This window comes from Carassius gibelio, chromosome B20 (assembly GCF_023724105.1).
Source record: "Carassius gibelio isolate Cgi1373 ecotype wild population from Czech Republic chromosome B20, carGib1.2-hapl.c, whole genome shotgun sequence".
NCBI lineage: Eukaryota > Metazoa > Chordata > Actinopteri > Cypriniformes > Cyprinidae > Carassius > Carassius gibelio.
The window spans coordinates 10,875,800-10,894,962 of NC_068415.1; the positions used below are offsets into that span (position 1 = coordinate 10,875,800).

The following is a 19,163-nucleotide window of genomic DNA, read 5'->3' on the forward strand; positions in this document are numbered from 1 at the left end:
AAATGAAGACACAAAGCAGTCAAAAAGCACTCTGGAAACAGGGTGCAAAATTTTTTTAAAACCCAAGGTGATATGATGTCCATATTTATTCTCAACTGAAAATAACAATAATGTAACATCAGTTTGATCAGAAAAAACCACGAGGGGCACTTTTGATCATATTCCGAAGAAAAAGAGAAAACAACTGACAGAAAAAAAGACCACTACAGTCATGTCAGTTTCAATTGATGGAAAATTGTTATTGCAGATGGTTTCTTCACTGCAGAATCCATTCAAGTCTGGTTATCTAGAATTTCATGCAAAACCCTCTTTCTATTTTCACCCTCTGGTATTTGGCACCCTCTGCTGTTCCTACAAGAAAACACTTCATGCACTGTTGTAAATTAATTACACTGGAAGAGCATCTGTCTATTAAAAAGAAACGATCCAAGTGATTTAACGGTTCCACTGCACTCAATGACATGCTTTTAATTTTCAAAACAATTTTGATCTTCTCCATCTATTGGAATTTTTTTGTTTATTTTGTTTAAATTTTTTTTACAAGCACTGCGTTGCTAATTGACTCCTTTATTGAGCGCATCCAATTCTAAATATCAGACAGATCATAAAACACACAAGTTACAACTTGGCTATAACAGGATTGAAAGACTGAATGCAGTCAGGTGTCATTTAATACAATATTTTACTAATATTCATATTTTATATTAGTAATGTAAAAAATAATTTAATAATGATTTATAATATTAATATTGTATAAAGTTCATTTAGGCTTTTTAAAAAAATCAAGAAAACACAAAGACCATGTTCAAACAATATTTTAATTTTCTGAAAGCATGAACGTACATATTCTTTGAATTTGACTCAACGATAAAGCAAGCTACGAGTTACAATGCATAATTCTGCAATGCAAATTAACTTGTCAAGAAAGTCGTAATATTGTCTGATTATTTGTGCGCTTTGAAGGTCTAAACGGACACAGTGATCCTTCTTCTTCCTCCTCTAGTTTGGTGCAGTTTATTTCTTGGCGGCTTGCAAACGCTCGCTGACATTCTCCCAGTTCACAACATTCCAGATGGCTTTAACATAGTCAGGTCTAACATTCTTGTACTGGAGATAGTATGCATGCTCCCAGACATCAATCCCAAGTAGTGGGACGAGACCTCAAATTCAAAAGGCAAAGAGAGTATAGTAAAATTCAAAGACTTTAACAACTTTAAAAACAAATGATTTATTTCTTTTTGGAGTTTACCAGAATATTGCTTTACCTTAAGAAATACATACAACTGCAACATATAAATGGATGACTCAGTGTATTCACTAAGGGTCTTGTTAAGAGTGTATGAAAAATTACAGTGCGAACTCTGGGGATTCATAACTTTACTACCAAAACAGATCTATTCTCTACTATTCATTGTGGAATATTTACCTGTAGTGCCCTGCAAAGGGTCTTGGTTCGCACATGCAGCAATCCTCAGTCTTCCACTGTCCTTATCAAAGCCCAGCCAGCCCCATCCTGAGCCCTGAACAGCCACTGTGGCAGCTGACATCTTCTCCTTCATCTTCTGGAATGAGCCAAAGTCACGCTTGATGGCTTCTGACAGCTCACCTGTAATAAATAAAACAAAGACTTATCACATACAAATATATGCTCCATGAATGAAAAATGAAATAGCAGTATAGATGTGTTCAACCAACGTCTATTTATGTGTACAATGACTCCTACCCTGTGGTTCTCCTCCACCGTTCGGTGACAGATTTGTCCAGAATATGGCGTGATTAATATGGCCACCACCGTTAAATTTCAGTGCAGGCTGAAGGGAGACTTGAGTTGACACATCACCTGTAACACAGCAAGGTCAATCCTAAACAATTGTTATATGCAATGAAGACATTTAAAATAATTTGCTTAGTCCTTTGATTGTGGTAAAAGTAAACTAATTTTTATACTGCTACTACTGAACCATTAATGAAACACATAACACTGGTCTACATTATGAATGATTTAGGGAAAGCAGTGAAATGTCAGTATTATTTATATACTAATCTAGCATTTATTAATATTTTGAATTGGCTTTTAATTTTATATTTTCTGTTATCATTTGAATTTTAGTTTATGTTTTAACAATTTTATTTCATTTGTTATGTTTATTAGTTTTTTTTAAATGTTCCCATTCAGTTAAATACTTAAGTTTTAGTTTGTTATTTTAGTACGTAAACATTTTATTTCAGTTAGCTGCCAGGCAACATTTCCAAATTTTGTTTACATTTTAATACATTTATATTTTCATTTAAAATGTATATCTTATTTGATTTTAGCTTTATTTCAACTAATGAAAATAAATGTACTTAAAAAGAAAAAAAATTACTTTTGAGCTTTAGTCTGATCATTAAAAAAAACAATGGGTGCCAATTGAAAAACCAACAGATGCATAACCATGTTTTAATGTATGTAAAGGAGGTTAACTTAAAAGTGTACTAGCATTGCCATCATGCTATCATTCTCCTATCAAATGTTTATTTTGTCCAGCTCCAACAGAGTTGTCGACTAGGTCTTCGATTTTCTTTTCCATGGAAAATATCCCCAAGAATAGTGCATAAGATTGCATGAAATTGTGCAGTAAAATTTCAATTTGGAACATAATGAAGGTGTCATAGTATGAAGTGATTGACCAGCCAGACCAAGCCCTAAGATGTTTGCTGGTGTTGTGCAGTCTAATTTTTACCTAGAAAACCACCGTTCTATCAGACAACAATCACAAATGTAAAATAATCTGTTTTGTTCTTACCCTTTGCCAGTGCCTCTTGATATTTTTCCTCAGTGACATTGAGGTTGTTGACATAGGTTGCATGGTGTTTGCTGTGGTGAAGCTGCATAATCTCAGCACAGATGTGAGGCTCAAGTGCACCATAGTCATATGGGAGATCAGGCAGTGTGTGCTTCTGTCTGGAGGACACAGCACCCAAGATGGGGTTCAAGGTGGCAGCGCACCTGGAATCGACAACAATAAATCAAAACGATTAAATATTTTAGTATATGAAGTAAATAAGCTTTGCAATCAGAGTATTGCAATAATTTGTCAGGGGTGTAGGATATGTTGCAAGATATGTTGGATTACTGTGGTGAGCTCACATGGGACTGTTGCTACATGACAGCCGTCAGATGACCAGAACAGAGGTTTTCAAACTGGGGTCCATGGATTTACAAAACAAATTTTCCTTCTAACAATTAAATAAGTTAAAATTAAAATATTGAAGTGCCTTATATATAAAAAAAGGGTGCCTCTTGCAAGGCATCATAATATGTGAGTGTTAAAACATTTTGAAAAACTCTGGTTCAGAGAACTATCAACATAGTACTGATTGTGTGCCAATATACGTGTGATTTTTTTTAGTAGGCCTGTTTCCACCAAAGCTATAGTGAAGCTGATTTGACTGAGTGTCTTCTCATAAAAGTTTAATATTACTATTGTTGTTCCAACAGGTTTGTACGGTTAGTTTAAAAAAAAAATCTAGCTGTGTAACTTACACATTAAATTAATGGATTGGTTATTTATAACAGGCTAAGCTGTTGTTTGGCAGCCTCAAATCGGCAGCAGCTAAATGCTATTTCATGTACAAAACTTTAAATCAACAAATATACATCTATTAAAAAACACCTGAAACTGTAACGTTACTCGCAATATAGTTATGCAAACTATCATAGTTTGATGCTGTTAGCCTGGTCGCTCCACCAAAAATAAAAGTGCGCAGTTTATTCGTACAGCGTTTGATTTAATGATTTAAAAAGGCCTTGTTATTCAGTTAGTAGCACACAATATGAGAGCTGATTCAGACTTTATCTTTACCTGCGGACATATCCGACTCTGCACAGCATGATCTACTCCGTCACACACAGCGACACATGCACTTCCCAAACCGAAGCTCTCTCCATTACAGCCTGCCCTTGAAATTTCAACTTCAACTTGGACTAGAGCGAACCATTATATCAAAATAGGGGTCAAACACTTTTTATTTATTGTTTAAGGATTTCACAATACATTTTGTTAACGAGTGAAATATTAGATAAGACAATTAAAAAAATATATAATATTAATTGAGTATATATATCCCAGATGAAGGAGATTTGTGTAAGTTAAAGACGGTGCAAAAACCGAGCACCCCCGGTGTCAACTGGTGTAACTCAGCCAGTCATTCTAAGGCCTTACGTTTACAGTGAGTAGTCAATAAAATAAAAAGCTTCGTTTCAGAACATACTATGTTTTATGACGATCGTAGATGTTGTTACTTCTCACATTACAGCACAATTAATTGTTCAACGTGAATTAATACTGCAGTAATTCTAAGAGAAAATCAGCTGGTGGGTTATATAACACCATTTTATGACGAAAGAGGACATAGTTAGCTCAGACGTAAAGTAAATTGTAATGCACAGGTTCGTGGATGTATCTTTACTGTCTATGGGATGTATATGGTAAACGTTAAAGAGAACAGTATCTTTCTGTCAGTTTGTGTTGCCAGATCCCGCAAAGGAAACACGCAACAAGGTATAAAAATCAACCCAAAAATTATCGACCACTTTGGGGAAGCACAAACCCGGGACGAAAGGAGGAATGTAAACCAAAGCAAGTAAAGCAATTAATGTCATATATGTGGCCGATCATTATGTGGGTTATGTGAAGCATTTATGCACCCTTTATTTGTGTTATGGCTGTAAATCATAATACAACCCGGTAATTTTTGTAATAAGCCAAGTATTATATTATCATCATCATCATCATCATCATCATTATAGTCGGTAAACTATCAGATGTTGGAGACCCGATTTCTTACAGGAGCAACAAGGCAACACTGCGTCGGTGACGTGCTCCTCCTCCTCAGCGCTCGCGCGGATGCACTGATGCTGTGCGGCTGAACATCGCGCACACGCTGGTCATGGCGGCCGTCTTCCCCTCCGTTTAAATACAAAACGTAGCCTTTCCTCCTTCAGAGAAACTCACAATTTAACATAACTGATTAAGATCTAATTTTGGAAGAAATAAGCGTCATTCTGGTCGAAGTGAATCGGGTCTGGTAAGTGTTAAGGGTGATATTTTCCTATTTCAGATAAAGTGCTGCTTCTCGGAGAGGGAGAGTCTCTTCCTTCTCCGCCATTTTGTGACAGTGAAACTACTCCAAGAAGGCGCCGGCACGTTTGTATTACTCCACGTCTAATTGGCGATAATTTATTGAATTTATTTTAAGATAGGCATGCATTGTCGGCTGCGTAAGCTTCACATTTTCCCCGACAGAAGCGAGCATCACGAGATTGTATCAGAATGGCGCGGTGGTGTGCAGCGAAGACCGCTTAGCATGTCAGCTCTCGTTTTCCCTGTTAGATAAGGTTATTGTCTTTACACGCAAAGTTAAGCTACCTGTTCAAAATCTCAGGAGGTTGATAAGATTGCATTGCTGTTTCGTTTATAAGGAGGTTAAATGTGGACACGGAAATGCTGGAGCAGTATGTCCGTGTTAATTTCCCGGTTAGTGGAGCGGTTTCTGTTTTCAAATGAGCAACTTAATTTTTTGTAATTGTCGTTACGTTTTTACTATTGTTATTAATTTTATGTATAAAATTCAGTGCAAATTATTCCCCTGTAATAGTTGCTTTGATGTAAAAACGAACGAATATCTCGCCTTGTGGCCTATATTTGTAATAGCACATGTGTAGGCGTGTGAAATCCACTCTACTGTACTGTGTCTCTGTCTTTGCTTAATATTGTTGCCTGCAGTGTCTGTTGATCTTCCAGTCCTTTGCATTCACTGGATGCTTGATTTGTGCACTTGTCTTCCACAGAGATCAGGATGACCAATGAAGAACCTCTCCCGAAGAAGGTGAGCTCATTGTCGCAGTCTAATCTGATTATATGAGTCCCTTTCTGCCAAACGTGGTCTTTTTCTAAGTCTTTTTTTCCCCTTTTTATGTCCTTGTAGGCTCGCCTTAGTGAATCTGACATGAAGACCCTGACTCGAGAGGAGCTGTGTACAAGGTGTGTAGCCATTCTGTTGTGCCATACGCTTTTAGGATATGCAGATATGGTGAAGCTTTCCAGATTGTGATACTGTTGTGTTTCGTTTCTGGGTGTAGGTGGAAACAGCATGAAGCTTATGTCCAGATGCTTGAGACAAAATATGCTGATTTAAACTGTAAGTTTGCACATCCCAGATGTTCTGAATAATTAGTAGTTTTCAGTGGTTTACTAAAGTAATGTTGTGCAGAATAATGAAATGACTATATCTAATGCATCTTTTTCATGCTTAAATGTCTGCAGCCAATGATGTGACGGGCCTGAAGGAGTCTGAGGAGAAGTTGAAACAGCAACAGCAGGAATCTGCACGCAGAGAAAACATCCTGGTGATGAGGCTTGCTACTAAAGAGCAGGAAATGCAAGAGTGTACAGTAAGTGTGTTATTATGTCTCCTTTTTTACTCCTGCTTTGTGGTCAGTTCTCAGTGGAGGAACTGGGTCATTTTGCTTGAATGACATTGAGTGGCTCTGATGGAGTGTAGTAGATGTTTTGATTTCCACAGCATGTGGATGTAGTATTTAAATGATAGTGGATTAGAAGTGTTAAGATTTTAAACACAGTAGTTGTATTTGTCCTTTTGTACTGACTTGTCTGTGAAGCATCTGTGAATATTTATCCAAGTAACAGCTGCTGTTGGGTTTCAGTCAAATCTGTATCCAAATGTTTATCATGCAAATGATCTCGCTGTAATTCATCAAATTTGGTCTATGTATGCAGAATTGAGAATATTGTTTCCAATATTTCAACACTGGAACACCTGGCTAAAAGTAAAGCAAATGCATGTTGGTGGAAAAAGTGAGATAGTGGATGACCACAGAGTTGCACATTCAAGTCAGGCATCAGTTTTATTTTTGTATCTTTATTTTTACAGTTGTTGCAGGTACAAATAAAAGTTTTAAGTTTTAACCTATCTAGATTTTCTTATTTTTAAGGTGACATGAAAATCTGACTTTTCCAGGTTTTAAGTGCTATAATCAGGTTTCCGGTGCATCTACCAACCAAAGGAAATGTGAAAGAGAACACTATTTAGAGTCCCATCCTCAGAGGAGACCAGAGCAGTGTATTTCTTGATTTATTTATTGTATATTGCTGCTGCCAAACATATCTAAAATATATATTATAACGCATTTCAGCATGGTAAACAAGATAATCAGAACTAAAACTGATGTTTTTACTTTTTAACAGGTTTGAGCTGCTTTTTTCGGGAAAAGGGGGGAGGGAGCAGCAGCTCTTTGCCTTTAAAGAGACAGGCACAAAAAAAAATTGTGTTTCTGCTTCTCAAAATAGGCATTTTCAAAAGAATACAATAAATGATCTGTGGGTTATTTTAAGCTGAAACTTCACAAACACATTATGGGGACACTTGAGACTTGTATTACATTGTGAAAAAGGGCATAAAATGTCTCCTTTAAGATTTGGAACCCAAAGCATAGTTTGCCTGTTTAAGCTACTGTTTATTAATGAAACATTACATTCTGTAATACTTAGGGCTGCATGATAAATCGAAATGAAATCGTAATTGAGATGAGGCAAAAGTAATTTTCATGCATATCTTTCAGTGAAGCACGGTTCTGTAATCATCAGTAAATCACAGAAGGATTTATTTCAAACACTTGACTGACGTTATGAAGTGGGTTTGGAGTAAAAACATGTTATTAAATGTGGTATTTTCACGAGCTTTCAGATGGAGCAGTGTTTACTTCACAGTGCCGTAGTTCACTGAGAAGCAACGCAACCAGCTGTCATTATAACAAATGATTTCTTCGATTTCATAATTTTTTGCGCAAGTTGTTTGTGAACTACTTGCCCTGTAGAAAATGCTGCTCCACCTGAAAGCAGGTGATGGAGATTTAGTACTGGCTTTTCTGACAAGATGTGCACGACAGTCACATTCGATTTATCGTGCAGCCCTAGTAATACTTGCAATTTATAGTTAATTGTTTTAAAGGCTCCTGTGTTTTAAACTGTTACTTAATAGAATATAAGCTTCAAAGATGAAGAGTTATTTTTTACAGACTGGGCATCACATGCCTACATTCACATTAATGTTTGTCATTTTTTACATGCTGAGATTTTAATGGTCTCTCTCACGTTTCAGACCCAAATCCAGTACCTGAAGCAAGTCCAGCAACCGAGTGCGGCTCAGCTGAGATCGTCCATGGTGGACCCAGCCATCAACTTATTTTTCCTCAAAATGAAGGCTGAACTGGAACAGACTAAAGACAAACTGGAGCAAGCCCAAAATGAACTGAGTGCCTGGAAATTTACACCTGATAGGTAAACTAAAATAACTCCCCCCTCCAAACAAAAAGTCAAGACTTTCCTGATTCACCCCCACCTTCTCCTCTGCAGGAGTGCAGATAATGGTGGGGGAAGACTGAAATGTTTTGCTCACAACGGGGCTCAGACTTTAAAGCCAAAGCTCAGAACAAAAGACATTTTTCTTTCGTATTGCTCTGCTATGACAAAAACCGTAATGTAAAATCAGAACAAAACCCAACAGTTTTGGTCAGGTGACACTTTTGTTTCAGCTTTCTCTCTCCCCCCACACCCCTCATGGTACAGAAGCCTGAAGGAATCGGGACTGTTCCTGAAGAGGTGGTCACGTCGGAAACGCCCCCCTTCCAGCACATGTTAGAAAGCTTCCTATAACAAAAAAGGCGGCCTTTGAAAGACTTGAGCAAAGCGTTGGCTCTGGAGCTGATTGAACTGTAGTTTAAAGATCACTGATTGAACATTTAAAACATGACAAGGCCCTACTAAATGTGTTGCAGAGGAATATGCCCCCATTTAAACTCCATCGTAGTTGCCTTGAGACTCTTGGTTAAGAATCTAGAATGTTAACACAGGAAGGTAGGAATATAGTGTGATGCAATGAAATGGGGAGGAGTTAAGCAACCTTAAGACTTTGGGGCAGAAGCCTTTATGATGTAAGACTTTGGGGGAGGAATCAGACTTTCTGATCTGCAAAGACTGGTATATGTTCATCTCACAGGTGCGACATACGGTACAGTGTTTCAAACCTTCTCTTTTTTTTTTGTGTTCGTAACATACTTTGTTTTTGCTCTGGATATGCACCTTGCATTTACAGCAGTGTGGTCCAAATGAATTGACTGAGTTAGTAATCATCTTAAATTGGCTGTTGCGCTGCTGCAGATGCAAACATAATTGTTTTTTTTGTTTTTTTTCAATGTGAATGCAAATGTGCAATGTGTGTTAGAGGAATTTGTTCGAGCTGTTTAAATGTTTGTGTATAATAATAATTTGTTTATCTTGTGTACCTTTTCTAATCCACTTTTTATTTTGCGGTCACCCAGTGAGGATCTCAATGGTTTTGTTCATTTCCCTCGGGTCACATTTCATTCTATTCCAGGTTTTTTACTTGGTAGATAATTTATAGCAAATAGATTTTAACGTTATAGTTGCACTTACAATCTGAGTGATTCAAGAGTAGTTTGAGATTCTGCTTTGCAGATCTATGACAATTTTCTTTGTTACCAAGTATTTTGAAATATTGTCTGCTCTAAAGTGGCATTATATAATTCATCAGAGATTTTCCAGAAAAGATGGTTAGCCAGTTTAAGGAAATATTCTATATTTGACCAACATTTAACCTCAAACTGTTTTGATGTTAAATGTCAGCTTTTGTTTTGAAATGATTCCAAGTCCTTTAGTTTGAGGACAGTAGTATTACTAACAATTGTATAGGGGTGGGGGAAAAAACGATTCTCTGATGCATCGCATCTGAGCTTGTTTTTTTTCCACCTTTCTGAAACACGTTTTTTACAAAGCCCATGGTTCTGAAAAGCGAGATTTGTCTGTGATTGGCCAGCTATCTGGTGCGTTGTGTTGAACGAATACCTAAAGCGTGTGACGGAAATGGTACACCCTTCACCATTCTGTGAGGCCGAGTCCCAGTGCGACTAGACAAAACCAATGAAACCCATTATAAACTAGGCATTTGTACCATCCCTGTGACCTAGTTACATAATTATAATGACTTGTACTGTCTTTTTACGCGTTGCATAATGTGTAAACATAAAACCATGTCTGCATTTGTGATCGGAGGAATGACAAACAACAAGCTCTGCTCTACACCGCTCAATACTTGCAGGGTGTGAGTCAGAAGCGCCAGACTGTCCTTGCAAAGTTGGGATTGGCCCACTTGATAGAAACAGACACCGTATTGTAGGTTAGTGGTTAAGGAAACGGTCCTCGTCCTCTTTAAAATGCTTTGTGCACATCTGAATATTTGGCTTGAACTGTTCTGGGGTCTCGTTTATAAAACTCAACGTAGAGTTAATCCTAAAAGTGTACGTGGGTTTATAAAAAGGGTTATAAAACCACGCCAGAACCTGCGCAAAAATCTCTTTATAAATTCCAGTCAGGCAAAACTTACAACGCCTAGTTTTGCTATGCTTATTCTCATCTGCATATTATTTATGTGCAAATTCCCATGCACATGACACCATGTTCAACACTGAGACATTAAGTAAATATGAGATATGGACTATAATGCCAATTGTGCCAGTATCCTAATGTTTTTTTTAATAAATATATGAAAATATCCGTAAAAACAAAATGGTTTAAAGTAGTTCTCAGATATATTTTAGTTGACATCATTCTTTTACTCAGGACAAACAATATTTCCATTGTTTTAAACAAATCAAATTAAATATGCATTTTTGCTGATAAAATGAACATATTTTAGCTATTTTTAGTTGAAACCGATATGCCTTTATTTATTGTCTGATTCGGCACGTCACTGAATAATTATTTTAAAAAGGAAACATGCAAATATTTACACCTCCGTGCAGCTATGGTTGTACAGTAATCCAGCAGTGCCCACCATAATATCACAGTAAATCATGTTCTCACTAAAATATTTCTCATAACATGTGATCTGTAGTTTAGTTTAAAGATTAATTATTGTACACTTATAGCACTCCTCGTCATGTTTTTTAATGGAATTATGTAATTATTGTTTGCAAAATTATGTAATTTCAGTGTTTATCAGTGTTTATCTCCTGTAATTAGAGTAGAATATTTAATGTAAATGTGTATATCAACATGAAAACGGTGTTTAAAATCGTTGTTTACTTCATTACTTTTCTCACTTCATGAAAGAGTTTGTATGCATTGTCTGTACTGTGCATACAGATTTACTCCAGGTTTATTTTTTATAAATCGCAATATGTGCATGGAAAATTTTGTACACATATATTAAGCCCATTTTGTGCGTACGCAATGTTTATATATGAGACCCCTGGAACAGTGTTGTAAATACAACTGATTTCTAATTGTGTCTTCTTTTGGAAGACCGGACAAAGTAGTTTCGCTTTCACAACGAAACACACAGCATCTCCACTACATGGCGGCGACGGCAACAGTGAGAATAAAAGTTACGCTGCCTTTGCGTGAACATTTGGGTTGTGTTATGCAAATATTCCCACATCATGATGTAGACGTGGGGGCGTGTTAGAACGAGCCGTTTTAGGAGGGTGTTAACTTTTATAAAGAATATCTCTGTACTGACATACAGAGATTCCAACTAGAAACAAAGCATAGAAACTGCAATTTTGGTTAAAATGTAAAGTGGTAAATCTGTATTTGCACAGAAGAAGAATTAGGAAAAAAATGTAGATCAAGAATCGTGACTCTCAGAATCAGATCGGATCGTAGAGTGCCTAAAGATTCCCATCCCACTACTGTTTTTGGCACCAAAGCACCTTAGTGACCATTTAATTCATTAAAGTTTAATGCTACTGAATACATCTTTATTAAGTATATCAATATATCAAACAGTCTCAAGAGTTTTCCAGTAGATGTGGGTTGCATTTACCTAACCTTAAATAGAAAAGTAAAATATGTTGCTGATTTAAATTCAGTGCACTGGCATATCCAGCTTTGCAGTTATTTCATCTAAATGATAATACAAGAAATTTTGTTGTGTGGAAAAATTCTAGCACATTTTTTTAACCTTCTGTCATTTAGTACAAGAACAGTCACAATAACATTATTAATTGAATTGAATTATTGCTTTTATATTAACAGGTAGGTATTTTCTTTGGATCTGTGATCATCTCTGCTTTTAGATTTTTAAATGAACTTGGTTTTGCAACTTGTTCAGATGTATTGCACTTGAGAAGTTCTTACAACTGTTCAACCATCTCTTCCAGAATTGTTTGAATAGTTACTTGATTTTCTTGATTGTTGTTGACCATGTTTACATGCACCAGGAAACTGCACTGCCTTTGAGTTTATATGTGCCATGTTAGCAGTGCATTTTTAACTGCATATACAAGTGGCACGATTGCTAATTGGCTTTCGTACTACTTTGTAACTTTTAGTTGTCTGAAGTTTTTCACTCAAATACACTCTTTAAAAAGCTGTAAGAACTCGGTCACATAAAGCCTAATATCTTTCAATAATTCAGTCGTGTTGACCTCATGGTTTGCTTTTACTAGTTTCAGAAAATTGCTTTCTTTTGCATTTTCATAAGTGCATGTAAACATACTTTACTCTGGTCAACAATATTTACCAGTCTGAAGACCAGTGTGGCCATTGGAGTGGTTTCTGGTTGGCTAATGTCACCACACAGTTTGTAAATGCAGTGGACACTTGTGTCAACCCTTGTGTTCACCATGTGATATTAGACTTGTTTCCCTTGCAGCCAGACTGGTAAGAAGCTGATGGCGAAATGTCGCATGCTGATCCAGGAGAATCAAGAGTTGGGCAGGCAGCTGTCTCAGGGGCGCATCGCCCAGCTTGAGGCCGAGCTCGCCTTGCAGAAGAAGTACAGTGAAGAGCTCAAGAGCAGCCAAAATGGTGAGCAAAACCTCTCCATTCTTCACTCCATGGATTGTTGTATGGAACCTAAACTCACTCTGTTGTCCTTTTTTTTTTTTTTTTTTTTTGTACCTGTGCATTTTGTGTGGTCCAGAGCTTAATGACTTCATCATTCAGCTCGATGAGGAGGTGGAGGGCATGCAGAGCACCATCCTGGTTCTTCAGCAGCAGCTGAGGGAGACCAGGCAGCAGTTGTCTCAGTTGAACTCCCAAGGCACTTCTAGTGGAGCCGGTCCAAGCAGAACTTCGCCTTCAGCAGCCTCTGAACCTTCCATTCACAGTGAACCTGCGAACACCTCCTGTTCAAGTGTTGCAAAAGACTGTGGAAGGGTGTCCAATGGACCCTCCAACGGGAGCTCGTCTCAGAGAGGTGCGTCTGGGTCCAGTCTGTATAGGGAAGCAAGCAGCGCAGATGAAGATTACCCACCATCGCCATCTGTCTCCAGCCCCACTCATGGTGGCATGTCAAAACTGTCCAACCACTCAGAAGATACAGCGAGCCAGAGGGGCGGAGAAGGGTACGTGACTCAACTAAGTGCGGGATATGAGAGCGTGGACTCACCAACAGGCAGTGAGACGTCAGTGACCCAACACTCGAACGATACAGACTCCAATGCTGACTCCCATGAGGCCGCTGCTGTCTCCAAAGGCAGCAGGACTGCGGGTATGAGGCACAGCGCTCAGAATGGCCTGGACTCATCTGCAGCAACAGTTGCCACTAATGCCTCCACAGGGGCTGTTTTGTAACATTCTTAAAGTTTCACATTTGTTTTTTTAACCACGACAAACAAGGATATCACACACTTCGGGCCAGTTAAGTTCTTGTTTGAGAAATGGTCAAATACATCACTTTTGTTTTCTACCCGACCTTCCATCGTAACCTATTTCAGTGCATTTGCAACATGCTCAAAGCTGATTACGTTTATAAAACGAGCAACAATATGTTTGTATATTTGATTTTTTTTTTCTTTTTAATGAATGACTTTTAAACCATATCTCCTCTGTCAAAGTAATACGAACACTTGGTTCTGTACTGTTCATTTGCTCACTTGTTAGAAGTCAGAAATCATTTAGATATGTGCGATGTATCGATGCTCAATTAAGTCTTGAAGCTGCAAATCCAGAGAGTCCTTAGTTTCCTGATGTTGAACTTTTATTTTGTTCCTCTACATGACGAGAGAAAACGTTTTGTTTGACTTGTGTGTAGTTTTTTGAGATGTATCTTAAATCCTGATTTCAAACCTTTTCATGTACTGACCAAATATCAATAAAGAATTTTAATATGACTCAAACCTTGCTTTGATTTTCTGCTTTTAATAAATCAAAACCATTCAATCGTTTTATCAACATGTCATCAATTTAATGCCTAAACAGTAAAATGCATTTAAATGTGTGAATTTAGTGAGACTGTAAAGTGATGTTTGAAATGTTTTTGATGTAAAATGTCTTTTCAATTAAACAGTTTTTAGGGATGTCTAGTATGCATAAGCAACGTTTTGCTGCCTTTGTTAGCCGTCCACACCATTAGATGGCGCAACGCCTAAATAAAACCAATGCATTTCCTGGTCTTGTCTTGTCAAATGAATCAGACTGGGAGGCTCCTCGAAGCAACATGCATATAGATAGAGCCAGCCTTCCGGAAACATAACGAGGACCTGCCAGCTTTACTGCAAACATGAACACGGATGCGATTGTTATCGTATCTGCCGCAAGGACTCCTATAGGTAAACTCAAAATAGCATAATGATATTTTCCAAACGATGCGGAGCACTTTGTAACGTTAGCTACAAACGGCAGGGCATCATGTGGCAGATTGACGACAGATTATACAAAGAAAAATTCTCCTTTGTCACTAACTCCTGAGTTATTAAGATGAAGCTGATGAAAGATAGTATGTTTGCTTTGGTTGCATATCGTTAAAGTATGTGTCCTGTTTATTTTAATTGGCTAATGCTTGAGCTATACGGCAGTAGTGTGCAGTCTCCCTATGGTGCAGAAGAAACGTAAAGATGCTCTGATTGGTTGCTCGGCTTTCTCGCCAGTGTTCTCGTGCTCTGATTGGTTCATTTATTCTAACGCCATGGCCAGGAGAAATCTTATTGATTGATCATCCAGATAAACCATTGCTTAATACTTTATCATTCATATATAAATTCATATATACATGTGTACTTATATATTTTTTATAATTCTGAGCATTTAGTAAATTATGCTATAATGCTTATCTTAACTTTTATTCATGAAAATAATACCAGTATTTAAATGAAAAAAAAAAAACCAACAGCTTTAATAAACTGGAAATGGCGTTAAAACTTTCTTTTTCTGCTCTTTATGATTTTGACATGGTGAAAAGCATAAGTCAGTATATTGGCACTGTGACTTGATTTATCTTTTGCTTTCTTCCATAAATTATATTATTTAGCTTAAACAAGAGTATCAATCTTTTTTTATTGACAGGATCATTCAATGGAGCTCTTAGTAGTGTAGCTCTCATTGATTTGGGGACATTAGTCATTAAAGATGTGCTAAAGCGAGCCAATGTAAAGCCAGAAGAAGTCTCTGAGGTCATCATGGGTCATGTCCTCACTGCAGGTATAGCACCTCATGTAGTATACTTCGCCCACTCACCACCATATAAATACAGAACTCTTCAATGAGAGTAGTTTACTTGTGGATTGGTAATCTTCTCCTACATGTATTTAAGGTCATGGGCAGAATCCTGCCCGGCAGGCAAGTGTTGCTGCTGGGATCCCATACTCTGTGCCAGCATGGAGCTGTCAGATGGTCTGTGGATCTGGCCTGAAGGCTGTGTGTCTTGGTGCTCAGTCCATCATGACTAAAGAATCCACTATAGTAGTAGCAGGAGGCATGGAGAGCATGAGTCGGGTAAGACAGCTGGAAGGAGCACTTCTGTTATCTTTAAGTAAAAAGTGATGATAACCATGCAGCACTTTGTCTGTCAGGCTCCTCATATAGTACAGATGAGGTCAGGGGTGAAGATGGGAGATTCTACTTTGCAGGACTCCATACTGACCGATGGACTCACAGACGCCTTTCACAATTACCACATGGGAGTCACAGGTAATTTCCTAAAACAGACGGCCTACATTTATTGTGTGCTTCACAACTGATTTAATTTTGGTCCTGTGTCTGTGTTAGCTGAGAATGTGGCCAAGCAGTGGGGGGTGTCCCGTCAGGCTCAGGACCAGTTCGCCGTGACGTCACAGAACAGAACTGAAGCAGCTCAGAAGGCTGGAGATTTTGACCAGGAGATTGTGCCAGTTACTGTTCCCTCTAGGAAAGGTAAGAGTCTCGCTGTATTCAGAAATATGATTTTATTTTTCCAACATTTATAAATTATAAAAAATTTTAGCATCTCAATAATTATTTAAACACTATCTTTCAAAGGTTTGGGGTTGAGATATAAATATATATATATATATATATATATATATATATATATATAGATATGATTGGAATTTTTTTACTTTTTTTTCTTTTTCTTAAATGCATCTCATATGGTCACAAAGCTGCATTAATTTTGTAAAAAAAATACAGTAAACCCAGTAATATTGTTATTTTATGATTGTTCATAAATTATTCTACATTTCATAGTATTAATGTTGAAAACAGTGCTTAATATTTTTGTGAAAACCATAAAAAAAAAATTCAGGACTCTTTAAATATACATTTCTAAGAAATAGCATTCCTTTATAATATTTTATTTATTCTTATAATAATGTAAAAGTCTTTACTGTCACTTTTGATCATCCTGCATCCTTGCTGAAAAAAAAAAATTCCTTTCAAAAAACCTTTTACACACCTGAATCTGTTGAACAGTAGTGTGCCTTATTCAGTCAAGGCAGTTTTGTTTACTGCAAAAATAATTTTCTTAATCTGTGACGAGATTGAATATAAATTCAAATAAACCCTTTTTTACCATATCAGGTCCAGTCGAGGTCAAAGCTGATGAGTTTCCACGGCATGGCAGTAATATTGATGCTATGTCCAAACTGAAGCCTTGTTTTGTGAAGGATGGCTCTGGTACAGTGACCGCTGGCAATGCATCAGGTAAATGGTGACATCTTTAACAGTCAATTATGAGTTTTTCACTGCATAGAGACAAAAATGACCCCCCACACACTGGTTTTTGTTTAATAGGCATAAATGATGGAGCTGCAGCTACTGTTCTCATGAGCCAATCAGAGGCCCAGAGGCGGGGCTTAAAACCAATGGCACGCATCACGTCCTGGGCTCAGGCAGGGCTTGAGCCTTCAGTCATGGGCAAAGGGCCAATTCTAGCCATTAGAAAAGCTGTAAGTATCTGTTGAGTCATCACAGAGCCTATTCCATCCACATGAATGAAGAATGAATTCTTGTAATCAGTGCTTATCCTGAAATAGCAGTCAGGGGGCCGATATAATCCAATAAAACCCCAGAGTTACAATCGGGTTCATAATATAATAATAATAATAAATATAATAAACATTTTAATTAATTAATTAATGCAATAATGATTCCGTACCTTTGAAAGTGAATTGTATATGCTTTCTAACCAGGCTGATAAAGCCGGATGGAAGCTGGATGAGGTCGATCTGTTTGAGATAAATGAAGCGTTTGCTGCTCAGTCCATTGCAGTGGTAAAGGAGCTCGGTCTAAACCCTGAAAAGGTGTGTTATTTCTTCCACTTTATAAATACTTTTCTTCATGCTTCATAAAGCTTTACACAATATTATTTTGACACAGTTACCCAATGATTTCTGTACCACAGTAACAAGATTGAAATATCATTGCAAATATTTGAGGTCCATCTGCCTTGATCTTTGTTCACTTACCCTATCAGTGACCAGAGAGCTACATGGAAATGAATAAAATAGCCTCTTTGCCCAAGCTGAAAAATATAATAGTAATATTTATAGAAAGACAACTTATATCGGTCTCAATTTTTCCATTCTTTTAGTTTATAGTTAATTTACCGCTTCATTTGTCTCTCTCTTCCTTCAGGTGAATGTGTGTGGAGGGGCGATCTCTCTCGGACATCCCCTCGGTATGTCTGGCTGTAGAGTTTTGGTGACCCTGCTACACGCGCTTCAGAGGAAAGGGGGACGGAAAGGGATCGCTTCATTGTGTATAGGAGGTGGAATGGGTATTGCCATGTGTGTAGAGAGAGAATAAGCGCTGAATACTGCTGATATGAACAAATTACTTCCACACTGTAATCGTGTGCTTTTAATCAGGCCTTCAAAATCGAAACAGTCTATGATGAGACTAAAGCAAGTACATACTCAAGTCAGTACTTGTATTTATTGTAAAGGAAGGGCAACCTGTAGTAAAATTCACAAATGGCCAATTCTGGTGAAATGATCTGATGTATCATCATATACAGTGTATCTGAGGCATTTTCACTTAACACTAATGTATTCCCTTCAGTCTTTTATGGGACATAAAGAGGACTGATTGTTTACCAGCTTTTAAGACATTCCTTTTCTGCGTTACGTCTATGGTTGCTGATTTACTCTTGTAGTAGAGCTTTTATTGCTATTAAAACTGGGTCTGGCCACAAGCATATTAACAATAACCGGATGGTTATGAAAATCATGCTGCATTGTCTTTTAATCAGTCAGTTGATAGGAGTCGACCAGTTTGCAGCAGATTGTAAATTGGACCTAGTACTTAGATAAGACTTGTCTACACTGTGCAACAGAAACTGCCTTCGAAAATGTCAAATGTGCCAAAAAGGGAAAATTAGCCTCTATCCTCTGTGCTTCCAATAGCCTGCTTTTAATACTCTCTCCCAATTTTAATTTATACCTCAGGGGAAAAGCTGTTTACATATTTAGCCTGTGTTGTACTCTTAATCTCACTGCTTAATAAAGAACTTAATGGAGAGCCCTGTGTCCTTCAGTGAATGCAGATCAATTAGGCCACTTTTTTAACCTATCATTGCTACCGTGCTTTTTGCATTTATTTCTAATATTAAATAACATAGTTATTTAGCAAATCTCAGCATTTTGTCATTCATGATAGTTTTTTGTTTTTTAGATGTTCAGTAAAATATATATTAACCTCATGAAATGTTGCAGTTAACAGCTGTTTAAATCAGTTTACATTAGTTGTAAACCGAATATTAAACGTCTATGAGGACAATCAACTTTATACGTCTCATATTACCTCGTCACCTTACTGTGAGAGACAATTTACAAAGTAACCAGTAGAGGGCGCCAAATCTCAATGGCGCTGATGACAGTC

The 19,163-nt window shown here is 37.4% G+C and overlaps 3 protein-coding genes across 7 annotated transcripts; 2 read left to right on the top strand and 1 right to left on the bottom strand.

The window, feature by feature from the left end:
• Positions 1-799: 799 nt before the first annotated feature.
• sod2 (superoxide dismutase 2, mitochondrial) lies at positions 800-3,997 on the bottom strand. The gene is made up of 5 exons (XM_052585891.1): positions 3,846-3,997; positions 2,787-2,989; positions 1,724-1,840; positions 1,427-1,606; positions 800-1,160 (listed from the first exon to the last, which is right to left on the bottom strand). The coding sequence occupies exons 1-5, from the start codon at positions 3,872-3,874 to the stop codon at positions 1,015-1,017; spliced, it is 675 nt and encodes a 224-aa protein (XP_052441851.1). The 5' UTR covers positions 3,875-3,997; the 3' UTR covers positions 800-1,014.
• A 436-nt stretch (positions 3,998-4,433) lies between these two features.
• On the top strand, positions 4,434-14,200 carry wtap (WT1 associated protein). Of its 5 annotated transcripts, none has more exons than XM_052585886.1 (8): positions 4,456-4,622; positions 5,834-5,871; positions 5,971-6,026; positions 6,125-6,183; positions 6,309-6,436; positions 8,164-8,342; positions 12,739-12,893; positions 13,009-14,200. In XM_052585886.1, the coding sequence occupies exons 1-8, from the start codon at positions 4,463-4,465 to the stop codon at positions 13,659-13,661; spliced, it is 1,428 nt and encodes a 475-aa protein (XP_052441846.1). In that variant the 5' UTR covers positions 4,456-4,462; the 3' UTR covers positions 13,662-14,200. The 5 variants fall into 5 exon arrangements, 4 of the variants coding, with proteins under 4 accessions (XP_052441846.1, XP_052441849.1, XP_052441847.1 ...); XM_052585889.1 differs by having other exon boundaries at positions 4,460-4,626; XM_052585887.1 differs by lacking the exon at positions 4,456-4,622 and adding an exon at positions 4,866-5,070.
• Positions 14,201-14,470: 270 nt separating this feature from the next.
• acat2 (acetyl-CoA acetyltransferase 2) lies at positions 14,471-18,803 on the top strand. The gene is made up of 9 exons (XM_052585890.1): positions 14,471-14,638; positions 15,372-15,506; positions 15,619-15,800; positions 15,878-15,995; positions 16,074-16,217; positions 16,863-16,985; positions 17,076-17,230; positions 17,474-17,584; positions 17,919-18,803. The coding sequence occupies exons 1-9, from the start codon at positions 14,590-14,592 to the stop codon at positions 18,087-18,089; spliced, it is 1,188 nt and encodes a 395-aa protein (XP_052441850.1). The 5' UTR covers positions 14,471-14,589; the 3' UTR covers positions 18,090-18,803.
• The last annotated feature ends 360 nt before the right edge of the window (positions 18,804-19,163 follow it).

What these genes read in the sequence shown, in the direction of transcription:
- wtap (XM_052585886.1), top strand. Translation starts at nt 4,463, where the DNA reads ATGTATATGGTAAACGTTAAAGAGAACAGTATCTTTCTGTCAGTTTGT. An exon ending in AAAATATGCTGATTTAAACT is followed by an intron (nt 6,184 to 6,308) that starts GTAAGTTTGCAC and finishes AAATGTCTGCAG; the next exon opens with CCAATGATGTGACGGGCCTG. An exon ending in AGGAAATGCAAGAGTGTACA is followed by an intron (nt 6,437 to 8,163) that starts GTAAGTGTGTTA and finishes CTCACGTTTCAG; the next exon opens with ACCCAAATCCAGTACCTGAA.
- acat2 (XM_052585890.1), top strand. Translation starts at nt 14,590, where the DNA reads ATGAACACGGATGCGATTGTTATCGTATCTGCCGCAAGGACTCCTATA. An exon ending in GCATGGAGAGCATGAGTCGG is followed by an intron (nt 15,801 to 15,877) that starts GTAAGACAGCTG and finishes TTTGTCTGTCAG; the next exon opens with GCTCCTCATATAGTACAGAT. An exon ending in TCGGTCTAAACCCTGAAAAG is followed by an intron (nt 17,585 to 17,918) that starts GTGTGTTATTTC and finishes CTCTTCCTTCAG; the next exon opens with GTGAATGTGTGTGGAGGGGC.
- sod2 (XM_052585891.1), bottom strand. Translation starts at nt 3,874, where the DNA reads ATGCTGTGCAGAGTCGGATATGTCCGCAG. An exon ending in AGAGTCGGATATGTCCGCAG is followed by an intron (nt 2,990 to 3,845) that starts GTAAAGATAAAG and finishes TGTCGATTCCAG; the next exon opens with GTGCGCTGCCACCTTGAACC. An exon ending in CCCTTTGCAGGGCACTACAG is followed by an intron (nt 1,161 to 1,426) that starts GTAAATATTCCA and finishes TTTGAATTTGAG; the next exon opens with GTCTCGTCCCACTACTTGGG.